Source organism: Puntigrus tetrazona, chromosome 25, assembly GCF_018831695.1.
Source record: "Puntigrus tetrazona isolate hp1 chromosome 25, ASM1883169v1, whole genome shotgun sequence".
Lineage (NCBI taxonomy): Eukaryota > Metazoa > Chordata > Actinopteri > Cypriniformes > Cyprinidae > Puntigrus > Puntigrus tetrazona.
The window spans coordinates 777,585-797,584 of record NC_056723.1 but is presented as its reverse complement, the minus strand read 5'-3'; the positions used below and the strand labels follow the sequence as shown (position 1 = coordinate 797,584).

Sequence of the window (20,000 nt, the reverse complement as noted above, 5' to 3'; positions counted from 1 at the left end):
GAGCTCTCGTTTAACCCTCATGATGCGTTTCGACACCTTTTTTTGTCAACTACATCGAAAGGAATTAAACCCGAGACCCTACAGATACACATAATTGTTTTTTTGTTTTTGTTTTTTTTTTTTATTTTAAGAGACACAATACGTTTCGCGTCCGGGTCATTTTTGACCCCGGCGTTCACGAGGCACCGCCGGGCGTCAAAAATAAAAAAACGTAAAACTTATACAAGCTTTTGTGAACACTTTTCACCTTTTCTGCCCGCCTCGCGTGCTCCGGGACTGAATTTCGTCGGTGTGCGTGAATACGTATCGGCAAAACACTGGGATGTGAAAAACGTAATTTATCGGTGAAAGTGAAAGTTCACGCAATTGCAGTCGATTCGTCTAATTTGAAAGCTGGTAATATTTAGGCTATTTTGTTAGGAATAAATAGGAAGGTTTTACAAAAGTGGGCTGTTTTTGAGAAAGCACGAGTTGATAGGCGCTATAAAACTATATTCAACTAAAACCGATAATTCTCCGATCGCATGTTTTTATGCATTTAACGCAACGATATTTTCAAGTACAATTTCTCAACAATATTGCAAAAAAACTGTTTTGAAATGTCTAGTTTTTTAACGAATAAAAAGCACACAACGCGGTTTTAGTTTTACGAAATATCGGTTCCGTAAACGATGCATGATGAGGGTTAGACGAGGCGGAAATCTTTGGTCGTTTAATTTCATTTTGCAAGTGCATTCTGAGACGAAGACTGAACGATGAGGTATTTCTTTCATTTGTCGTTTATCAAGTTTTTCAGTCCACGTCGAACTATTTGCGATCGCTTCTCAAACTAACTAAAGTGTGGTTGCTCATGCTTTGATATGTTTATTTCCTGCAGCCGAGATTTCTGTCGAAAAATGCAATCGAAATAAAAACAAAACGCTAACAAAAATTATGTTCCTCTGTACAAGTCAACGTCACGAGCACCAGTTTGAAATATTAAATAAAATAGATATAAGATGAACTGATGATTTAAAAAATACTCATTCTGTACAAAGATGCAAATATAATATACAATAAGTGGCTGCTGCGTAATTGTCATAATAATAATAATAATAATAATTCAAATATTAAACTCTTATACACAAATATACACTTGTGTTTTTAGATTACAGCTCAAACTCGAGTACAAATAAACTTGCACCAATGATTTCTCTGCTTTTCAGACACGCTTCCTCTAATTCATAGAGCATGTTTTTAACATCTCGCTTGGGAAATATGCTTAGCTGATCGGAAAATTCAGCGCAAAAACATGCCTTAATTATTTTTGGGTTTGTTCTACGAAATGTTCTTAAATCAAGACGCATTCACTGGAGAACCGAAATTATTTAGACCAAAAAATGCACCAAAATTAAGTAAACATTTTTCACTTTAAACGAGAACAAACATCTATCTATTCATTCAGCAAAGCATTTTGTCATTGTATTTATTAAAAATAATATTTCTGTTTTATTCAAAAGTGTCACATTTATTTATAAGTGTTTATTTATTTCCTACTTAATTTTGAGCAATTTGTTTTTTTTCATTTTGATGCATTTTTTTATAAAAACAAGACCTAATGCCTAAAGTTATTTAGCTTCTTGCGCAAATGCATGTTGGTTTAAGAATATTTAGATATAGTTGTTCTGTAAAATAATATTTTGACTTTGACTCTAAACGAATCGGTAAACGGCTGGAGCCCGTTGCATAGAAGCTTTAGACTAGTCTTAAAAGTTAATCACATAGATTAGTCTAAGCTGAATCCCAAATATAAAACCGATTAGCCCTTGGTTAACTGCTAGTTTGTCAAGCTAGTTCTTAAAGTGTCCCTGCTATGGGTAATAACAGGTTGATGCATGCAAGGTCAAAAACACTTTCGTGTCTTATATGCATTTATTTTCTCCCAAACGACTCATTTTGACTGATCTGCGTGATCCTGCGGTGATCGTCTGTATCGTCTGATAAAGCGGTGTTCGGTGATGCTTCACCGGGGAAACAGATCTTATCCAGCTTCAAAAGAGACACCTAGTGGTGAAGAATGAATCTGCATTTTCACGTTGATGCCAAAACTAAACAAACGTTTCAGAGTCGATTCAGAGTCGACTCGTTCTTTCGAGAGACTGAACACTTTGCAGGACGCTTTCATTCATTTTCAGGAATCCGTTATACGTCTTACGGAGTCGACTTGATTTCACGTTGGTCTGAACGAAAACGCAAATTCATTCTTCACCACTAGGTGTCGCTCACGGAGCGGTAAAAGCTAACACACGCCGCTTAAATGAAACCGACCGAACACCTGAACGAATTGTTAATGCATTAAATGCATATTATCCGACGAAAAGCGTTTTTGGAGCTTGCATGATGGGGACTCCCCAAAGCGAAACGCGAACCTTTCTTTACCCATACCAGCGCGCACAGTTAAGACAGAGGCTGGTTTCTGGGCGTCTGATGGACACACACACACACACACACACACACAGACAGCTGCTATCTATCGTACCGGCTTCCACGCTCGTCTGTGCCACGAAGCGGCGGAGCAGGGCTGACCGTTACACGGCTCCACATCGGCCGGTCTGTCCAGAACCTCGCAGCTGTGCTCGTGAAGCCTCTGACCGCTGGGACGCTGACAGACCACCAGACGCGTGCGCTGACCACCGCCACACGACTGAGAGCACTACAGGACACAGAGTCGACCGCGGGTCACAACAGTATATACTAGTATAGTGTCTGTAGTGTGTTGTGTGTATCAGTTTGCACCTATTATACAAAGACAATAACAGTGATACTTAAACAGGCGTTTTATAATTCATTTATCTATATTTAGTGACAGTCAGTGCTGATTGAATTCAATTTGTATATATATATATATATATATATATATATATATATATATATATGATATGTATTATTATAATATGATATTTATTATATTTAGATATTATTTAAACTATTATTCAAAAATCTTATTATAATTATTATCACTCAAAAAGAAAAATTATAATCAGCATTTTTTCTGACTTATTTCTGAATATTGTGTATTGTAATAATGAATCACTAAAATACATTATTATGCAAATATTATTAAAATAGTTATTTAAAAATACTGCCGTTGCAATTAATTGCAATTAGTCACATAATATATATATATATATATATATATATATATATATATATGTATGTATTGTGTAGATGTATGATGTATATATAAACACAAACACATGAACCTATATAAGAAAAATATGTTATGTTTATATATTACATATATTTATAAAAAAAAAAAAAAATATATATATATATATATATATATATATATATATATATAATAAAAATATGTACAGGTATGTACATATATTCATGTGTGTTTGTATTTATATACATAATAATTATATACAGTACACACCCATTATGTGAAATAAAACACTTATTTAGGACAGCGTTATTTAAAATATGAATTATTAAATAAATATAATTTATCAATACGATACACAAAAGATTACTTTAATAATATCTAATGAAAGTTGTTTCGATGCAGAATTACCAAAGTTTCTAATTCAAAAGATTAAAGATTCTAAAACTATTTTAAAAGTAACATTTGAAAAGATAATTTTACTATTCAAAACCCTTTGATTTAAACCGATTAGTAACTATTTAAAAATGGGTATTAGAATGAGTAATAACCCTAATGATCAAAACGCTAAAACGACATCCTATACTTCAGATCGTGTTAATTTTCATATTAATGTAATGCTGACGACAATGTTACTGTGAGTGTTGACCTCTGACCTGGCCCCAGACGCCGTAGTTCCAGTGAGGACAGGGTCCCGAGTCACAGCTCTTGGACTCGCTGGGCTTGACTCTCTCGTCACAGTAAGTGGTGCTGCGTCCGTCGGTGTCCTGACAGACCACGACCCGCCGCTGAAACCCACCTTCACACGAGCTGGAGCACTGCACACACACACACACACACACACACACACACAGCAGCGGTCATCTGAGGCTAACAGCTTCCATGCAGTGTGTGACGCAGCTCTAAGTGAACGAAAGTTCACCGGGAGTCGACTCTGAATCACAATGAGTCGTTTTTGAGACACATCCCAAGCCAATCTTAGCATATTTCGTTTTGGTTTGGACGAAAATGCATAATCATTCTTTGCCAGTAGGTGGCGCTTATGGGGCTGTTTCCCATCACTAATCAAAGATTACGTTTTTAGATATTTACGGTAGAAAATGTACAAGATGTCTTCACCGAATACGTTCTTTATTTAACAATGCGGTGATGGGTGATCCTGAGATATTACACCCAGACGCTCTTCGTACAGTAAACCATGGCAGCATAAATGATATACGATATACGAAATAAACGATTTCTTGGTTTGAGATAAAACGGTGTTCGTAATTTAACAGCTACATTCAACCCAATTCAATGCAAACCTTTCTATCACCTGACATTATCAATATTAAGACTCACGCTTTATTACCGTTTTCTAAGCTACACTGAAACAAACGATTTTGTGCATTTAACAATTTTAAGACGCGTTTGCAAACTATTGGTTTTTAGCTGCGTTTAAATAAATTTAGTTGACTAACTTTATTTAAATGTGCCTAAAACAGGCTGTTTAAAATCAGCTTAAAAAGAAAATCTGTTTTGTTCAGTGTATAGCCAATGAACTATGATAATGTGAGAAATGTTAAAGGTGTTGGAATACATTTTGTTTGGACTGCACGTCAGTTTCTCTATATATTGCATAAAGAAAATGAAAATATTTTAATTTTATAAAAACGTAAAAATATTTATCTTTACCATACTGATGACAAATTAAACTTGTATGACATTTACAAAAAATATAATATGAGAACGTTCAATATCAATCCCATTAAATTAATTGAATTTAATTAAATTCCTTCAATAACCCCTTTTATAAACGTATAACACATGACTATTTAAAAAAACTGACTGCTTTTTTCTTCAAACAAAACTAAATAAATATTTCTCAGAACATTTTTCACACTAAATACATTAATTCATTAAACTTTCACTTTCGGGCGAATAAAATCATGGATTTTTTTAATGCCGCAGTGGCCCATCAATGTATGCGCATCGCATTTATCAACAAAAATCAGTCCCAAAAGTGTGCGAAATATGTCAAAAAGGTTTTCAGACGTTAACAGATAACCCCACGGCACTCTGTACATACTCGGGTCCAAAATGACCCGAACGCCAAATGTTATAATTCTTAAATATTAAATGTTAAAAATGCGAAACAAGCGATGATGCATATTTAGGGGGTCTTAACGTATTTGCAAAAGTTTCCTTGCCTTACTGAAAATAGCTATTAGATATTTCTTTTGCGTCCCGAAGGAGTTATTTTGTGCATTATCCAACACATTTGACCTCTAATTCCCAGCACTGTAATATAAAAAAACACATTGCATCAGTGATCGAATAATTACTCTCTCTAAACGTAGAGTCATTATGGTTCAGAGGTTTTCTCACATATATATCAGCGGGATATGACTTTCTATACGAGTTTGTATTCCTCCGGCAATATACGACTCTTTACGGCCTGCATTGCATGGAATTATCTTCATATAATCCCAGAAAGCGCACTAATAAAGTCCAGTACGAAAGCCTCACACGCTCTGGAACTCATCCAATCCCAGCATGCATCAGAGCTCAGAGCAGCGGATCAAAGCTAATGGGCGCATGTGCTAATGAAGGAAATTGCAGTCAGATGACAGAGAGCATGAAATATGAAACGTTTGACTAAAGCAAACAGACTGCGATTGTGTAACGGGATCCACACACGCATGTCCTGCCCGCAAAACACATGTGAGACATCTACAGCGATCACACACTCAGTCAGTCCACCATCTTCTTAATACGATATGATATTAAAACTCCAATATCTGATCACTCGCATATTTAAAATATATATATATATTTCTATTTAAAATTTAAATAATGATTTTGTTTATAAAAAGCTATGCCATTTTTACTAAATCGTTAAAAATAAAATATACAATTTATTTAATATATATTATATCAAAATATATTATATATTATATTATATATTAAAACTAAAATCAATATTTTTTTCTATTTGAAATAAAAAATGTCGATATTAAAGATGCATATACACTATTTTGACTATTTTAAATACTATTTAAATGCATCCATGCAGTCCGTTTTAGGGAAAGCTGTCTTTTATGTACTTCTAAAGGCAGTCGATTCTTAAACACGAGCAGGGCTGGACAGCACGTTTTTAATATGAGAAGTCCTGTTTATAACAAACGTAAAATTGCTTTAAACCTCAGGCTAAAGGAAAAGTACATTTACGTCTGTACAGTGAATACAGGAGAGGAAGGTTCAGCAATCATCAGTTCATCTAAAGCGACAAAATGTGCTTTTTGAGGTGATCTCCAGTTAATTAGATAGCGTGAGTGGCGTTGCAAGGGTTTTTTCTTCTCCGTTCTGTATGGATGGGGTTCTGGTTCCTCTGTCTTCTTTGTTGGGGACACTTAACTTCTAGAGATTATCATTGAATTGATTCCAGAGACCGTCTCTGCATTTAATAACAAATTGTTCTCGTCATTATACATCCCTGTCATTGTACTGTACAGTGCTTTGATGCAACCCGTGTTGTTAAAAGCGCTACATAAATAAAAATGATTGATCGATTGATTGCTTGTAATTAGTGAGATGAAGAGCGACTCACGGCTCCCCAGGGCCCCGTCCTCCACTGGTTGTCTGCGGACGGGACGTTCCAGCTGTGCTGACCGGGGGCGTGGGGCAGGTGGGGCTGGTTGTTGGGCCAGTGGTAGGAGGACCGGCAGGGGGCGGCCGCACACTCCTGCTCGGCGCCGGGACGCTCGTCTGGGTCACAGAACGACTCGTCCAGCTGGTGACGGTAGCTCATGCACAGCACCCGCCGGGTGGAGCGACCCACGCCACACGACACCGAGCACTGGGGCAAAAACACAGCTCTAAATAAACACAACCTCGCCACAAAGATGCACTGCAGTCTCAAGAGAAGTACATGAAAAGCATGCCTCAATGAACACCTAATGAATCAAATAACAACGATTATTAAAGGGTTAACTAGTCATGAATGAACGATGGCATGCACTTAACTACAGCGTTCGGTAGCTAATGAATGAATTAACATTCGAATCAAACAGGCTTTCTGAGAAGGAAACTTGAAGGTAATATCCTAATTTGAGCCTTTGACATCTTCAGCCGTACGACTGACCTCATCTGACCTCACGTGTGTCCTAAAGTGGGTCATGCTGTGTACGCCGACAACAAAAAAACACAACTCTGAATGTTTTTCCAATTCTCCTGCAAGATGTTAATGTTATACCACACGTAATGTTATACCACACTAATATAGCATGCAATTACGAGCATGCAACTGGCAGCATAAAAGCCGAAGGATTAGCATGAAGGTATGGTATCAGGAGCAGTGTTAGATATATCTATATACGTAGATGCCTCATTAGGGACGTATTGCGGCGGTCAGCTGAAAGTCATTCACCACAGTGCTCTGGACTCACCGGCGTCCATTCTCCTTCCCTCCACTGACCGCAGGCGCTGAAACACGCGGAGGAGTCCGGAGGACGAGGAAGATGAGCGCAGGACGACTCTTCAGCGACGCCACCCTGAGCGTCTCTACAGCTCACGTAACGCTCCCGCCGGCCCTCGCCACACGACACTGAGCACTGAAACACACACACAACACACAAATATCAGCTAATAGTCAACTTACTGTCCCTTACTAGTCCTACAGATAAGTGTATATATCTTCTATAAAACATTGCGCTTTTGTAAAATAATGAACTTGAGCGAGAAAATATATACATAGAGAGTGAAATGAAATCAAGCTATTCAAATCAAATGTAACGCACCTGAAGCGTACGCAAAGGGGAGGAGATAAAAAACAATCACAAGTGAGGCGAAGCGTTACTCACGCTGGTCCACGAGCCGTATCTCCACTGTGTGCGTCTCTGACCCGCTTCTGCTGGCCTGGGTGTGTTAAACACTGATGCTGCGCGAGGACAAGCTGACAGCTCACAGTCCTACACACACACACACACACACACACACACACACGTCAGATAGGTAAGAGACAGCGCTGCTTACTATGCACTGCTGGTCAAAATTTGGGAATCGGTAAGATTCGATAACATCTGCTCACCAGTTTCTTGAATTCGATCAAAAATTGTAAAATACTTCAATTTCAAGCAGCTGTTTTCTATGTTAAAAAGCAATCGATTCTTGTGATCGAAGCTGTGTTTTAATCATTATCGTTCTAACGTGCTGCTCAGGAAACACTTCCGCGCTGCACCATATTTGCTAAAACTTTCATTTTTCAGGATTCACAGATGAATGGAAAGTTCAGAAGAACAAAATCAAACTTTTGTAATGTTATAAATAGCTCAAGAGATCACTTTAATGCATCACTGCTAAATAAAACAATTCATTTGGTACTTTTTTTCGCGTGACACCGAAGACTGACATATATTTACACAGAAAACCGTTTAATCAAATAAATGCAGGTTTGGTGAGCGAGCACTGGTTCACCTGACTGTCTCGAGGTCTGGCGGCTGCGTTACAGTCCCTGTCGTCCACCGTCTCGCTGTAAGCTCCCGACACACACCTGACCGCACGCATCTGATAGCCCTGACCGCAGCTCGCCGTGCACTGAAACACCATCATTCCCGTTCAGAACGTCTACTGACAAAAACCGACACGAGAAAGGAAGCGAGCGTCTGTTGCTCACCGGACTCCAGACTCCGACCTGCCAGGACGCACATTCGGGAAGCTCACAACCGCCCACCGACGAGGGTTTGGTTTTTGGGTCACAGCGCTGCTCATTCAGCTTCTCATCTCCCAGAATGCAAAGCACCTGTCGGTGTCTGGCGCCCTTGCCACAGGTCACCAGACACTGATGCACACATTCACCGTAGGTTATGGGTTAGTCAAAGTACCATATTTTCTGGAAAACAACTCAAGTTTTCAATAGGCAACTTATTTATGCAATTAATGTAGTAAATGGATAAATAACTGGCCCGCTTTTATTTGTCTAGTGCATTTCCGACATACAGCTAAATTAAGTTTCCCTTCAAAGAAATGTAAAGTTTTGCGTTTCTAACAAATATCGTTTAAAACGAAGGCCACTATACTATGCGTTTGTTTAATATTTATATTTATCATTCGTATTGTGTTCTAAATAAGATTCAATTTAAAAGATTCGCCATGGAGTGAAAGGAACAAAAAAAAAAAACTAAATTTTTCCATTTTTCGTTCATAAATGTGTGCAATGATACTGTGCAGCCCTGATATACTATTATAAATTGCGCTAATATTTAAAAAAATATATTATTTTATCTTATATTATCTTGCTTGCATGATTATCATAGAATTTTATTATATATTATAGGTTTATATATAGGTTTCTGAATTTCTTTTAAAGTGGCAGACCGAATTTCTGTTCGTTTACTTTTTTTTTTTTTTGTAACAACATTTTTATTTTCAAACACTGTTGTACAAATCTGGATGACAATACAATATATTTTGTTATACCAGGTTATATAAATGAACAAAGAACAGTGAACCAAGAAGAGAGAACAAAAATAATAATTTAAAAATAAATAATAAATAAAGTAAAATAAAAATGAAAATAATAAATAAATAAAAATAATTTAGCACAGAGATATCATTAAGAGAGAGCAAAAAAATAATAATAATAAAAGAAAAATAAAAAATAATAAAAACAATAAAAAATAAAAAATATATATATACATATTTATACCACAATATCTTTCATGTCTGTATACACTCAATGTCCATCATTTCCACAAAAGAGTCACCATCCAGACTCTGTAAAAAGTCAAAGAAAACTTTCCAGATAGACCAGAATACATTAAGTTTGTTGTTCGTTTACTTTTTAATAACGGTGTTTTTTTCTCACTTTTATATTTTATTTTAGTTTGCATCGAGTTAATGAATAACTCAGAACGGTTGCCATGTCGGCTAGTTAAAATAAAAAGTCTTATTGTTGTATGTTGAACCGTGTAAACGTGTGTTTTAGCGCCTGGTTCAGCTGTGGTCAGTACCTCGCTCCACTCGCTGGCGCTCCAGTCAGGACAGGGCACGTCGTTGCAGGCTTCGCTCAGGACTCTCTGCTGCTCACTACACTCTCGCTCCACCAGCCTGCGACCCAGATTATTCATACAGTACGCCTGACGCGACCGGACACCATGTCCACAACTCTTCGAACACTGCAACCGCAATCACATCACGTCACATTGCAAAATAATACATAATGTGGAGAAACAGCATGCAAATAACGTGCAAATTATATAAATGCAAGACAATATAGACGTTATTTTTACCGTGGGGGTTTTCAACATATCATTCATCTGGTTTTTAATTTATTGCACTATTTATCGCAATTTATTCTCTATTCGCGTCTGTAGATTTCAATTACAATACATCTTTAAAGAGTTTTTCGTCCAACTCAGCAGCGCTTTCACGCACCAAAACCTACAAGTTTTATTTCTCTCTATATTCTGAAGGTTTTTACTGAGGGGTTTGTTCATATCATTCACACAAATTTTATTATTGAACTTTATCTATTTGTGTCCGTGGATTTCAATTACAATACATATCTTTATAGAGTTGTCCCCCTACTTTAGTAGCGCTTACACACATCAAAACTTACAGTTTTATTCCTTTCTATATTCTTAAGTATTATACTGAAGGATTTCTTCATATCATTCACACAAATTTAACTATTGAACTTTATTTATTTGCATGTATAGATTTTAATTACAATACATATCTTTAAAAAGTTTTTACCACACTTTAGTAATGCTTACACACATCAAAACTTAGAGTTTTATTCCTTTCTATATTCTTAAGTATTATACTGAAGGATTTCTTCATATCATTCAGACAAATTTAATTATTGAACTTCATTTATTTGCACCTATAGATTTTAATTACAATACATGTCTTTAAAAAGTTTTTCCCCCACTTTAGCCACGCTTACACACATCAAAACTTAGAGTTTAATTCCTTTCTATATTCTGAAGAATTATACTGAGGGGTTTTTTCATATCATTCACATAAATTTTATTATTGAACTTTATCTATTTGCACCTATAGATTTCAATGTCTTTAAAGGACTTCACTCCACTTCAGCAGCACTTACAAACACCAAACTTAGCAGTTTTATTCCTATCTCTATTCTGTATATATATATATATATATATATATATATATAAAACTGTGGCCTAATCCCAGCTTAGTCTAAAACCTGCCTGTGAAACCAGGTCAACAAGTTTAGTATTTTACTAAGTTTATTGAAGTTTTCATCCCTCTGATTGTCTGTCTGTCTATCTATCTATCTATTTGTTTTATTATTATTATTATTATTATTATTATTATTATTATTATTATTATATTAGAGCTCAGGGTGAAGAATAACAAAGGATGAGAGCAGTATTGTGCATCACCTGAGACCAGGCACTGTACTGCCAGCTCTTGAGCAGACAGTCACCGTGACATGCCTCTCGTGTTTGTGGTTTGGGCAGGTCTGCGCAGACTCTGGCCTCCATGCGCTCGCTCTGTCTCTTGGTCCGGCTGTAGCGCATGCACAGCACGTCCAGCGTACGGAAACCAGGACCGCATTTACTGGAGCAGTCGCTCCGGCCCGCCACGTGCCACCTGACATTAAAACACAGAGTCTGTCAGATGCCACTGTTCAGCTCATTCGGTTAGTGTTTACATTTTAGCTGAGAAACCAAGAAAACGGCATCTGTTAAAAAATGCCCATGAACAATACATTTGCATCCTATATTTTGATACACAATTACAATTACAGTACGTTTCAGTAAAGGATGTGTGCAATTTTTTTTTCTCAAATTCAAATTTCTCAAATTCAAAATTCAAATTCAAATTCAAAATTCAAAATTCAAAATTCAAATTCAAATTCAAATTCAAATTCAAAATTCAAAATTCAAAATTCAAAATTCAAATTCAAAATTCAAAATTCAAATTCAAATTTCAAACTACATTCATCAAGCCTTACATTCCCACTTCAGTGGATCTTTCCATGTTTTTACAGAGAGCTTTGTTAACATGTCAATCCCATTTATATTACATATTATGCACTTGTTACCATTTAGAAAAGTAATAGTTATTCCAAGCGCGGATGAAATATCAAATCAAACATTTAAAATCAAAATATTTTCAGTAGTGCTGCCAAATGATTAATTAATCGCATCCAAAATAAAAGTTTTTGTTATAATATATATATGTTTATCAGTTATACATATATATGAATTATACATTACAAATACAAACACATATACATATATATATATTAGAATATACATATAAATGTATGTAAATGTAAATATTATAAGTATATACTGTATATATGTGTATTTATATATACATATTTAATATACATAGTACACACTCACACACACATATTAAGCCAACAAAACCTTTTATTTTGGATGCAATTAATCCCAATTAGTCATTTGACAGCACTCATTTTCTGTCACTTTGAAGTTTTTCACTAGTATGGGACTGCTGCTTGTACCTGAGATCACAGTCAGCATTGCAGGGCTCCACCGCGCCTCTGGGTCGAGGGAGATTCTCACACCTCTGCTCAGAAACCACCAAATGATCGCTCTTCCGAACACACACGGCCTTCCGCCGCCGCTCACCTGCACACAAACACACACAGATGACGCGGGAGTCACTGCTTTCAGCTATAAAGGTGTTTGAGGACAGAAAACCAGGCAAAAAGGCTCAAACAGAAGCACACCTTGACACATGCGGCTGCACTCCTGCCAGGGCCCCGACGGATCCCACACGAACTGCTCTCTCTGCTCCTCGATGGGAACACTGAAGGAATATCTGACGTCAGGATTGTACAGGTTTCCCACGCACAGAACCTGAGACCACAACAGAGTCATTACACAGGGAGGACGACACGTTATACTGCAGAGGCATTTTACAAAAGCTTTTTATTAATAAATCGTTTCATTTCGCGGCATTTTTGCCGGAAACATATTCTGTGAATAAAGACTTATTTAGTCTTGGTATTATCAAAAAATATATAAATAAAAAAAAAAACTAAACTAAATAAATAAATAACAGTGAAGTAAATAAAAACAATAAAGCTGGAAAACAACATACGTTTTACATATTTAAACAAATTATTATAAAAAAAAAAATATATATATATATATATATATATATATATATATATATATATATATATATATATATATATATATATATCATGATTATTCATTGAATAAAGCTGAAATAAATAAAAATGTCATACCTTCAGACCTTTTTTATTAAATTAAATTAAATTCCATTTTCAAATAAAATTCAATATTTTTTCAAATATGTTGAAGCACTAAAATGACTTAAACTTATAATAAAATTATAATAAATATTTCAATAATTCAAAACATTAACATGTTTTTTTTTAAATTTAAAACCTGAAAAAAGCTCATTCAAAATATTAATAAAAAGTATACAAATAATGCTTAAATAACAAAATAATATAATCTTACACACTTTGGATTCTTAGGAAATTTACCTATTAGTTATAATTATCTTGAAAACAATGATACCAATAAAAACTTGAAGTGTGGTATAACAGAACGAGGTGGTACACAAGAAGATATCTAGCTTGTTGACTGGTTTCTATTGTCATCATGTGTTGATCAGCAGCTCTTTAGTCTAAAACATTTTACTGTAAGCTCCTTCAGACTGGCTTCTCTTGCCTGCAGAACGAGTTCCTCCTCGATCCTCTGAGTGCAGTTGATCCGCTCGACCGTGGTGTTAGATCCGCTGTACTCAATGTCTGCTCCCTTAAAGGTGATTTCCCTCTTAAACATGGACACCACGAAGTTCCCGTTCAGGAGGAAGTTGGACTGACTGTCAGACAGAGCTGCAGATGAGAAAGATCAGGGCCCGTATTCACATCTTCAGGCTAAACGTAGCTCATAACGCCACAATTTAGGAGAGGAGAAAATCTTAAAACTAAAAATAGAAGATGAGGACTCCTAAGTGTCACTAAAACCAAACCACAAACTATTCCTAAACTAGCTATTGCTGGAAATCTGCCTCCAAGGGTAAACATCAGAAACATGTGATGATAATGAGCTTCTAAAAAAGTATGGATTTTAGTTTTGGAGGTTATATCTACTCAATTAGCTGAACATATACTCGCTTAATCAATGACAACTGGCCTGCATTTAAAATCTTTATTTAAATACAGCAACATAATATTGCATATTTTCAATCAGCAATTAATTTCTATCAGCCAAGAGTTAATAAGCATGTGGACGTCCTTCACAACAACAAGCTCAACTCCAGCCCTTATTCTTAGCTTAAGACTTCTTTTTTATTTCTAAAAGAAAACTCTTAGCTAAAAGCTTTTACAGCTATTTAGGAGAACTCTTAGTAGTGACCCGGACAGTGAACTTCAGGTCACGTCTCATTTATCAGCTGTGTGTGTTTGTGTTTGTTTGGCCCTTCGACTCAAGTGTGAACAGCTACGCAAACGTCCTGGACACACTCGCTCACTTTCATTAGCACCTCGGCGTCTGTCAATCATCCAGCGTTTGCTTTCCCTGTGACCCCAAATTCCCAGAAGAGTCCCAGTGAAGAACCACTGTAACAACACAGCTGTTCTGGACGTGTACTATCGCAATAAAGCTGTATTCTTCACCTAAATATCATCTAGTATATATAACACGTATCAGAGTACTGTGGTATTACCAGGTCAACTCACCGAGGTAGTTATCATCTTCTGGCAATCCTGAGTAGCTGACTTGCTTTATATCGATGTGAGTCGCGCCAGCAGGAATCCGAACCACAACATTATAACCTGTAACACAAAGAACTACATTAGAAACCCCGGAGAAGGAGGATGACAAGATGAGAAACGTCAGAGAGTGATGAGAAAGAGATGAGAAAAAACAAGAGATGCATGGAAACAGCAGAAAACAATGAAAAACAGATGAGGACAACAACAAGGAAGAGATAAGAAAGAGAGCAATGAGAAGAACAGGAAAAACAAAGAGAAACATTTGGGAGTGGTGAGAACAAGATGAGAAACACCAGAGAACAATGAAGAAGAGATGAGAAACACCAGAGAGTGATGTGAAACACAGAAACACCAGACAACGATGAAACATCAGAGAATGATGAAACACCAGACAGTGATGAAACACCAGATAGTGATGAAACATCAGACAGTGATGAAACACCAGACAGTAATGAAACACCAGATAGTGATGAAACACCAGATAGTGATGAAACATCAGACAGTGATGAAACACCAGACAGTGATGAAACACCAGATAGTGATGAAACATCAGACAGTGATGAAACACCAGATAGTGATGAAACACCAGACAGTGATGAAACACCAGACAGTGATGAAACACCAGACAGTGATGAAACACCAGATAGTGATGAAACACCAGATAGTGATGAAACACCAGACAGTGATGAAACATCAGACAGTGATGAAACACCAGATAGTGATGAAACACCAGACAGTGATGAAACACCAGATAGTGATGAAACATCAGACAGTAATGAAACACCAGACAGTGATGAAACATCAGACAGTGATGAAACACCAGATAGTGATGAAACATCAGACAGTAATGAAACACCAGACAGTGATGAAACACCAGATAGTGATGAAACACCAGATGAAACACCAGACAGTGATGAAACACCAGAGAGTGATGAAACACCAGACAGTAATGAAACAGTGATGAAACACCAGACAGTGATGAAACACCAGACAGTGATGGAACACCAGACATGAAACATGATGAAACACCAGACAGTGATGAAACATCAGACAGTGATGAAACACCAGATAGTGATGAAACATCAGAAACACCAGATAGTGATGAAACACCAGACAGTGATGAAACACCAGACAGTGATGAAACATCAGACAGTGATGAAACACCTGACAGTGATGAAACATCAGACAGTGATGAAACACCTGACAGTGATGAAACATCAGACAGTGATGAAACACCAGATAGTGATGAAACATCAGAGAGTGATGAAACACCAGACAGTGATGAAACACCAGATAGTGATGAAACATCAGACAGTGATGAAACACCAGACAGTGATGAAACATCAGAGAGTGATGAAACACCAGACAGTGATGAAACACCAGATAGTGATGAAACACCAGATAGTGATGAAACACCAGATGAAACACCAGATAGTGATGAAACATCAGAGTAATGAAACACCAAAGTGATGAAACACCTGAGATTGATGAAACATCAGACAGTAATGAAACACCGGAGAGTGATGAGATACACAAAAAAAAGTGATGAAACACCGGAGAGTAAGGCAACACCAGAGAGTGATGAGAAACAAAGAGAAACAACAGAGAGTGATGAAACACCAGACAGTGATGAAACACCGGAAAGTGATGAAACACCAGACAGTGATGAAACACCGGAAAGTGATGAAACACCGGAGTGTGAACACTGAGAAACACCAGAGACTGATGAGAAAGAGATGAGCAACAGAGATTAATGAGAAAGGATTGACAACAGAAAGCAAGAGTGGTAAGAACAAGATAAGAAACATGAGAATGTGACGAAGAAGAGATGAGAAACACCAGAGAGTGATGAAAACACCAGAACTTCTTGACGGGTATGGTGCTGACCAAAAAAGAAAAGAAGAAAATCAAGAAACAGAAGAAGAGAAAAAGTAGAGGAAACTCTTCTGTCCAATGATTTCTTTATCCCACCCATGAAGGTATCAACAAACAAAAGGTAAAAGACAGAAGCATTTCCCAGCATTCCCCTCACTGCAATCCTTCAAAAGAGGGATGAGAAGAGGACAGGGTCTCACCGTATTGAGCGTTGTTGAAGGTTCCAGCGAGGGTCTTGCATGAAGAGTTGTCTCCTCCGCAGACACCACACTTATCATTTCTGGCCTTCGAGTTCAAAACATGGTCACAACCTGCTTGCTACGATAAACACACAATAAGAGAGTAAGTAGTGCAGTTTAAATTCTTAAACATACCGTGGCAGTACTGTGCTCATTTTAGACAAATAACATAATAATTTGAAGGGTTCTGGATAAACGTTTGAAACGCCGTTGCGTACGAATACGGTAAACATCCAGTACCGCAGTAAATGTCAAAGCACCGTAGTTTTATCGTACCCTGCAGAGGCCTTGCACACAGATATCATAGGTGTCTGGTCCACACGGGGTCCCGTCGACGACCCGGTCCCTCAGCTGATAGTACGCCATCGTCCCCGTGACGCGACAGAAGAGTTTACAGCGATCCTTCATCAGAACTAAGAAACAAGAGAGATACTGTCATTTTGTTGATTCTGTACTCTACCTTTTTTATAACAACGAGAAAGGCATTAGTGATGAACATTTTGTTGACAATAAGCAACTTTCCACCTCCATATCAAGACATTCTACTCACTACAGATAGCTTTTCAAGAACATGCACTCTGATGAAAGTTAGTTGATGTGAAGGGGCGAAGTTACTTATTGTGAACAGAATATTCAAAATAAAGTGAGTGCATGGTGGTTAAAATAATGTTTCCAGACCGTAATTAATTATGTATGTATAGCTTTATGTATGTATAGTTTAATACAAGGGACCAAGTACTTCTTCATTTAAAAACATGAGATTCATTTGAACTTGCATTCATTTTAAATGGCTTTCTAAACGAGCGGCTCTCTCGCGTTAGAAGCGAATGCAATGATGTGTGAGTCTGTGTGAATGAACGCCTTCTCTGCGTCTCGTTCTTCCGCAATATTTTGAATAAATAAAGAGAAAAACAATAAAATGCGATGACACCCGCATCATGCTGCCCACTCATTTCCTGAGAAAGTTGCTAAAAGAAGGTCGATTTGTTGCTAAAAGTTGCTAGATGACATTGTGATGTCATCGCGTGGTGATGTCATCGCGTGGTGATGTCATAGCGTAACCATGATGCAAAATTGCAGCCCAAGATTTTAACTGTTTATTTAGACGCTACACAATGCAATATTAACGGTATTTTAAAATACATTGAAATATTTTTTTTAATAGCTAGTTTACTAGGAACACTGCATATAAAACAAAAAACATTATGCTTCAAGCAGTGTATTAGTAGTTAGTTAGTATGCTATACTAAGAAAATCATATATTATGTTAATATGAAATCATTTTCCGTATTTTATTTTTTAAAGTACAGGTCAATAATGGGTTACAGTGAATAATGGAAAATCTCCTGGAAATTTACTAGCGTCTTTTCCAATTTTTTTCCCAACTGATTGCAAGTACGAGCTAGAAGCCACTAACAAAGTATATTCAATCCAAATTGCTTATTTACTATTATTATTATTATTATTATTATTGCACATTCAGGTGATGTTTGTATTGCTATAGGCATCTCTTTGCGTGTAATTTAGATTAAAAATATGTGCCTTTTTTATTGTCACTTTTTAAAAGTTGCTAAAGGTCACCGAAACAGAGGTCAGAGGTCAAAGACACTCACTGCCGCTGTACTTGGGCACCCAGCGGACGGAGGGCGGCAGGCCGTTGATGTTGAAGTGTTTCCCGTCGAACTGGGCGCACTGCTCTTCCCTGAAGTCCCTCCGGCCCCGGGGACACGGATCGGTGTTACACGAGCGGAACTTCATCCTGCGGCCCACACAAAACCGGCCTCCGTTCCTCGGCCTGAGAACCAGAGACATATCTGTGTTGAGAGCCTTCTGACAGCAACCAAATCATGAACACAAGAATCAACCGGGCACATTTACTGAACGCCAATTACTTAATTACTGAGAAACATCTGAACTAAATCTAATAAATAGCTAACTAATTAAATACATATTGTATAAACATTCGTTTATTTTTAGGGCTACTAATATCATAGTTCAAGGAAAATTAAGAAATTATATATATATATTTATTATATTTTTAAATATTTTTAGAGCAATTATCATATTGTATAACTAAATAAGAAAGAACAAAAGAAAAAATATGAAATACATTATATATATATATATATATATATATATATATATATATATATATATATATATATATTTATTTATTTATTTTTAAATTATATATATATATATATATATATATATATATATATATATATATATATATATATATATTTTTTTTTTTATTTTTTTTTTTTTTTTCTCTTTCTTTTTATTTAATTAAAACAAAAAGTTTGTGGATTGGTTTAGCTGTTGTTTTGGTTATGAAATGCAAAAAAAAATAAATAAATAAATAAATGAAATCACCGTTGGAGCTTATTGAATCTAAATGTGTGTGTGTGTGTGTGTGTGTTGATGCCCTTACTCAGGTTTATTGCAGTCTCTGGTTGTGCTGCGTGTTCCTCCTCCACAGGTCCTGGAACACACACTGTACGGGCCCCAGGGGCCCCATTCACCATGAACCGGCTTCATGTCCATCTCCTTATTCACACACATGCCATGCCTGCAGTGCTAAAAACACACACACACACACACACATCAGAAACGACATCTTCAGGGGACCAGATATTAATAGTCCACAAACCATGGTATTAAAAGTGTTTAAAAATTAAATTTAACACACACGCACACACACACGCACACACACACACACACACACACACACTCAGTGAATCCTCAGATCTGCAGTGATGCTGAACGATGACTGAGAAGTGCTTCACGGATACGAATCCTCGCTCATTACAGTAATATCTGAGAGTGCTTGCGGTGATCAGACGGACACAGAGCCGCCGGCGATAACCGAAGCCTCGCTGGAATCCAGGACAGGCTGGCGTCGGTCTCGAACACGAGCTCCAGACAAGATAACCAGAGCCCAGCGCACAGATAAGAGCGACAGAGCTCATTACACCGCTCCACGCTCACCTCCTCTCTC

The 20,000-nt window shown here is 36.9% G+C and overlaps 1 protein-coding gene across 1 annotated transcript in view; it reads right to left on the bottom strand.

Moving 5' to 3' along the window:
- Positions 1-20,000, bottom strand: part of LOC122331030 (A disintegrin and metalloproteinase with thrombospondin motifs 20) — a 90,363-nt gene that overhangs the window by 25,795 nt on the left and 44,568 nt on the right. Inside the window, exons 12-28 of the mRNA XM_043228457.1 lie at positions 19,434-19,579; positions 18,613-18,794; positions 17,276-17,412; positions 16,961-17,078; positions 14,850-14,945; positions 13,837-14,003; positions 12,861-12,990; positions 12,633-12,759; positions 11,539-11,749; positions 10,135-10,299; positions 8,799-8,963; positions 8,600-8,719; positions 7,987-8,094; positions 7,573-7,737; positions 6,735-6,983; positions 3,802-3,963; positions 2,519-2,692 (exon numbers count right to left, since the gene is read on the bottom strand). Of these exons, the coding sequence (XP_043084392.1) occupies positions 2,519-2,692; positions 3,802-3,963; positions 6,735-6,983; positions 7,573-7,737; positions 7,987-8,094; positions 8,600-8,719; positions 8,799-8,963; positions 10,135-10,299; positions 11,539-11,749; positions 12,633-12,759; positions 12,861-12,990; positions 13,837-14,003; positions 14,850-14,945; positions 16,961-17,078; positions 17,276-17,412; positions 18,613-18,794; positions 19,434-19,579 (2,622 nt within the window). The remainder of the gene's footprint in view (positions 1-2,518; positions 2,693-3,801; positions 3,964-6,734; positions 6,984-7,572; positions 7,738-7,986; positions 8,095-8,599; positions 8,720-8,798; positions 8,964-10,134; positions 10,300-11,538; positions 11,750-12,632; positions 12,760-12,860; positions 12,991-13,836; positions 14,004-14,849; positions 14,946-16,960; positions 17,079-17,275; positions 17,413-18,612; positions 18,795-19,433; positions 19,580-20,000) is intronic.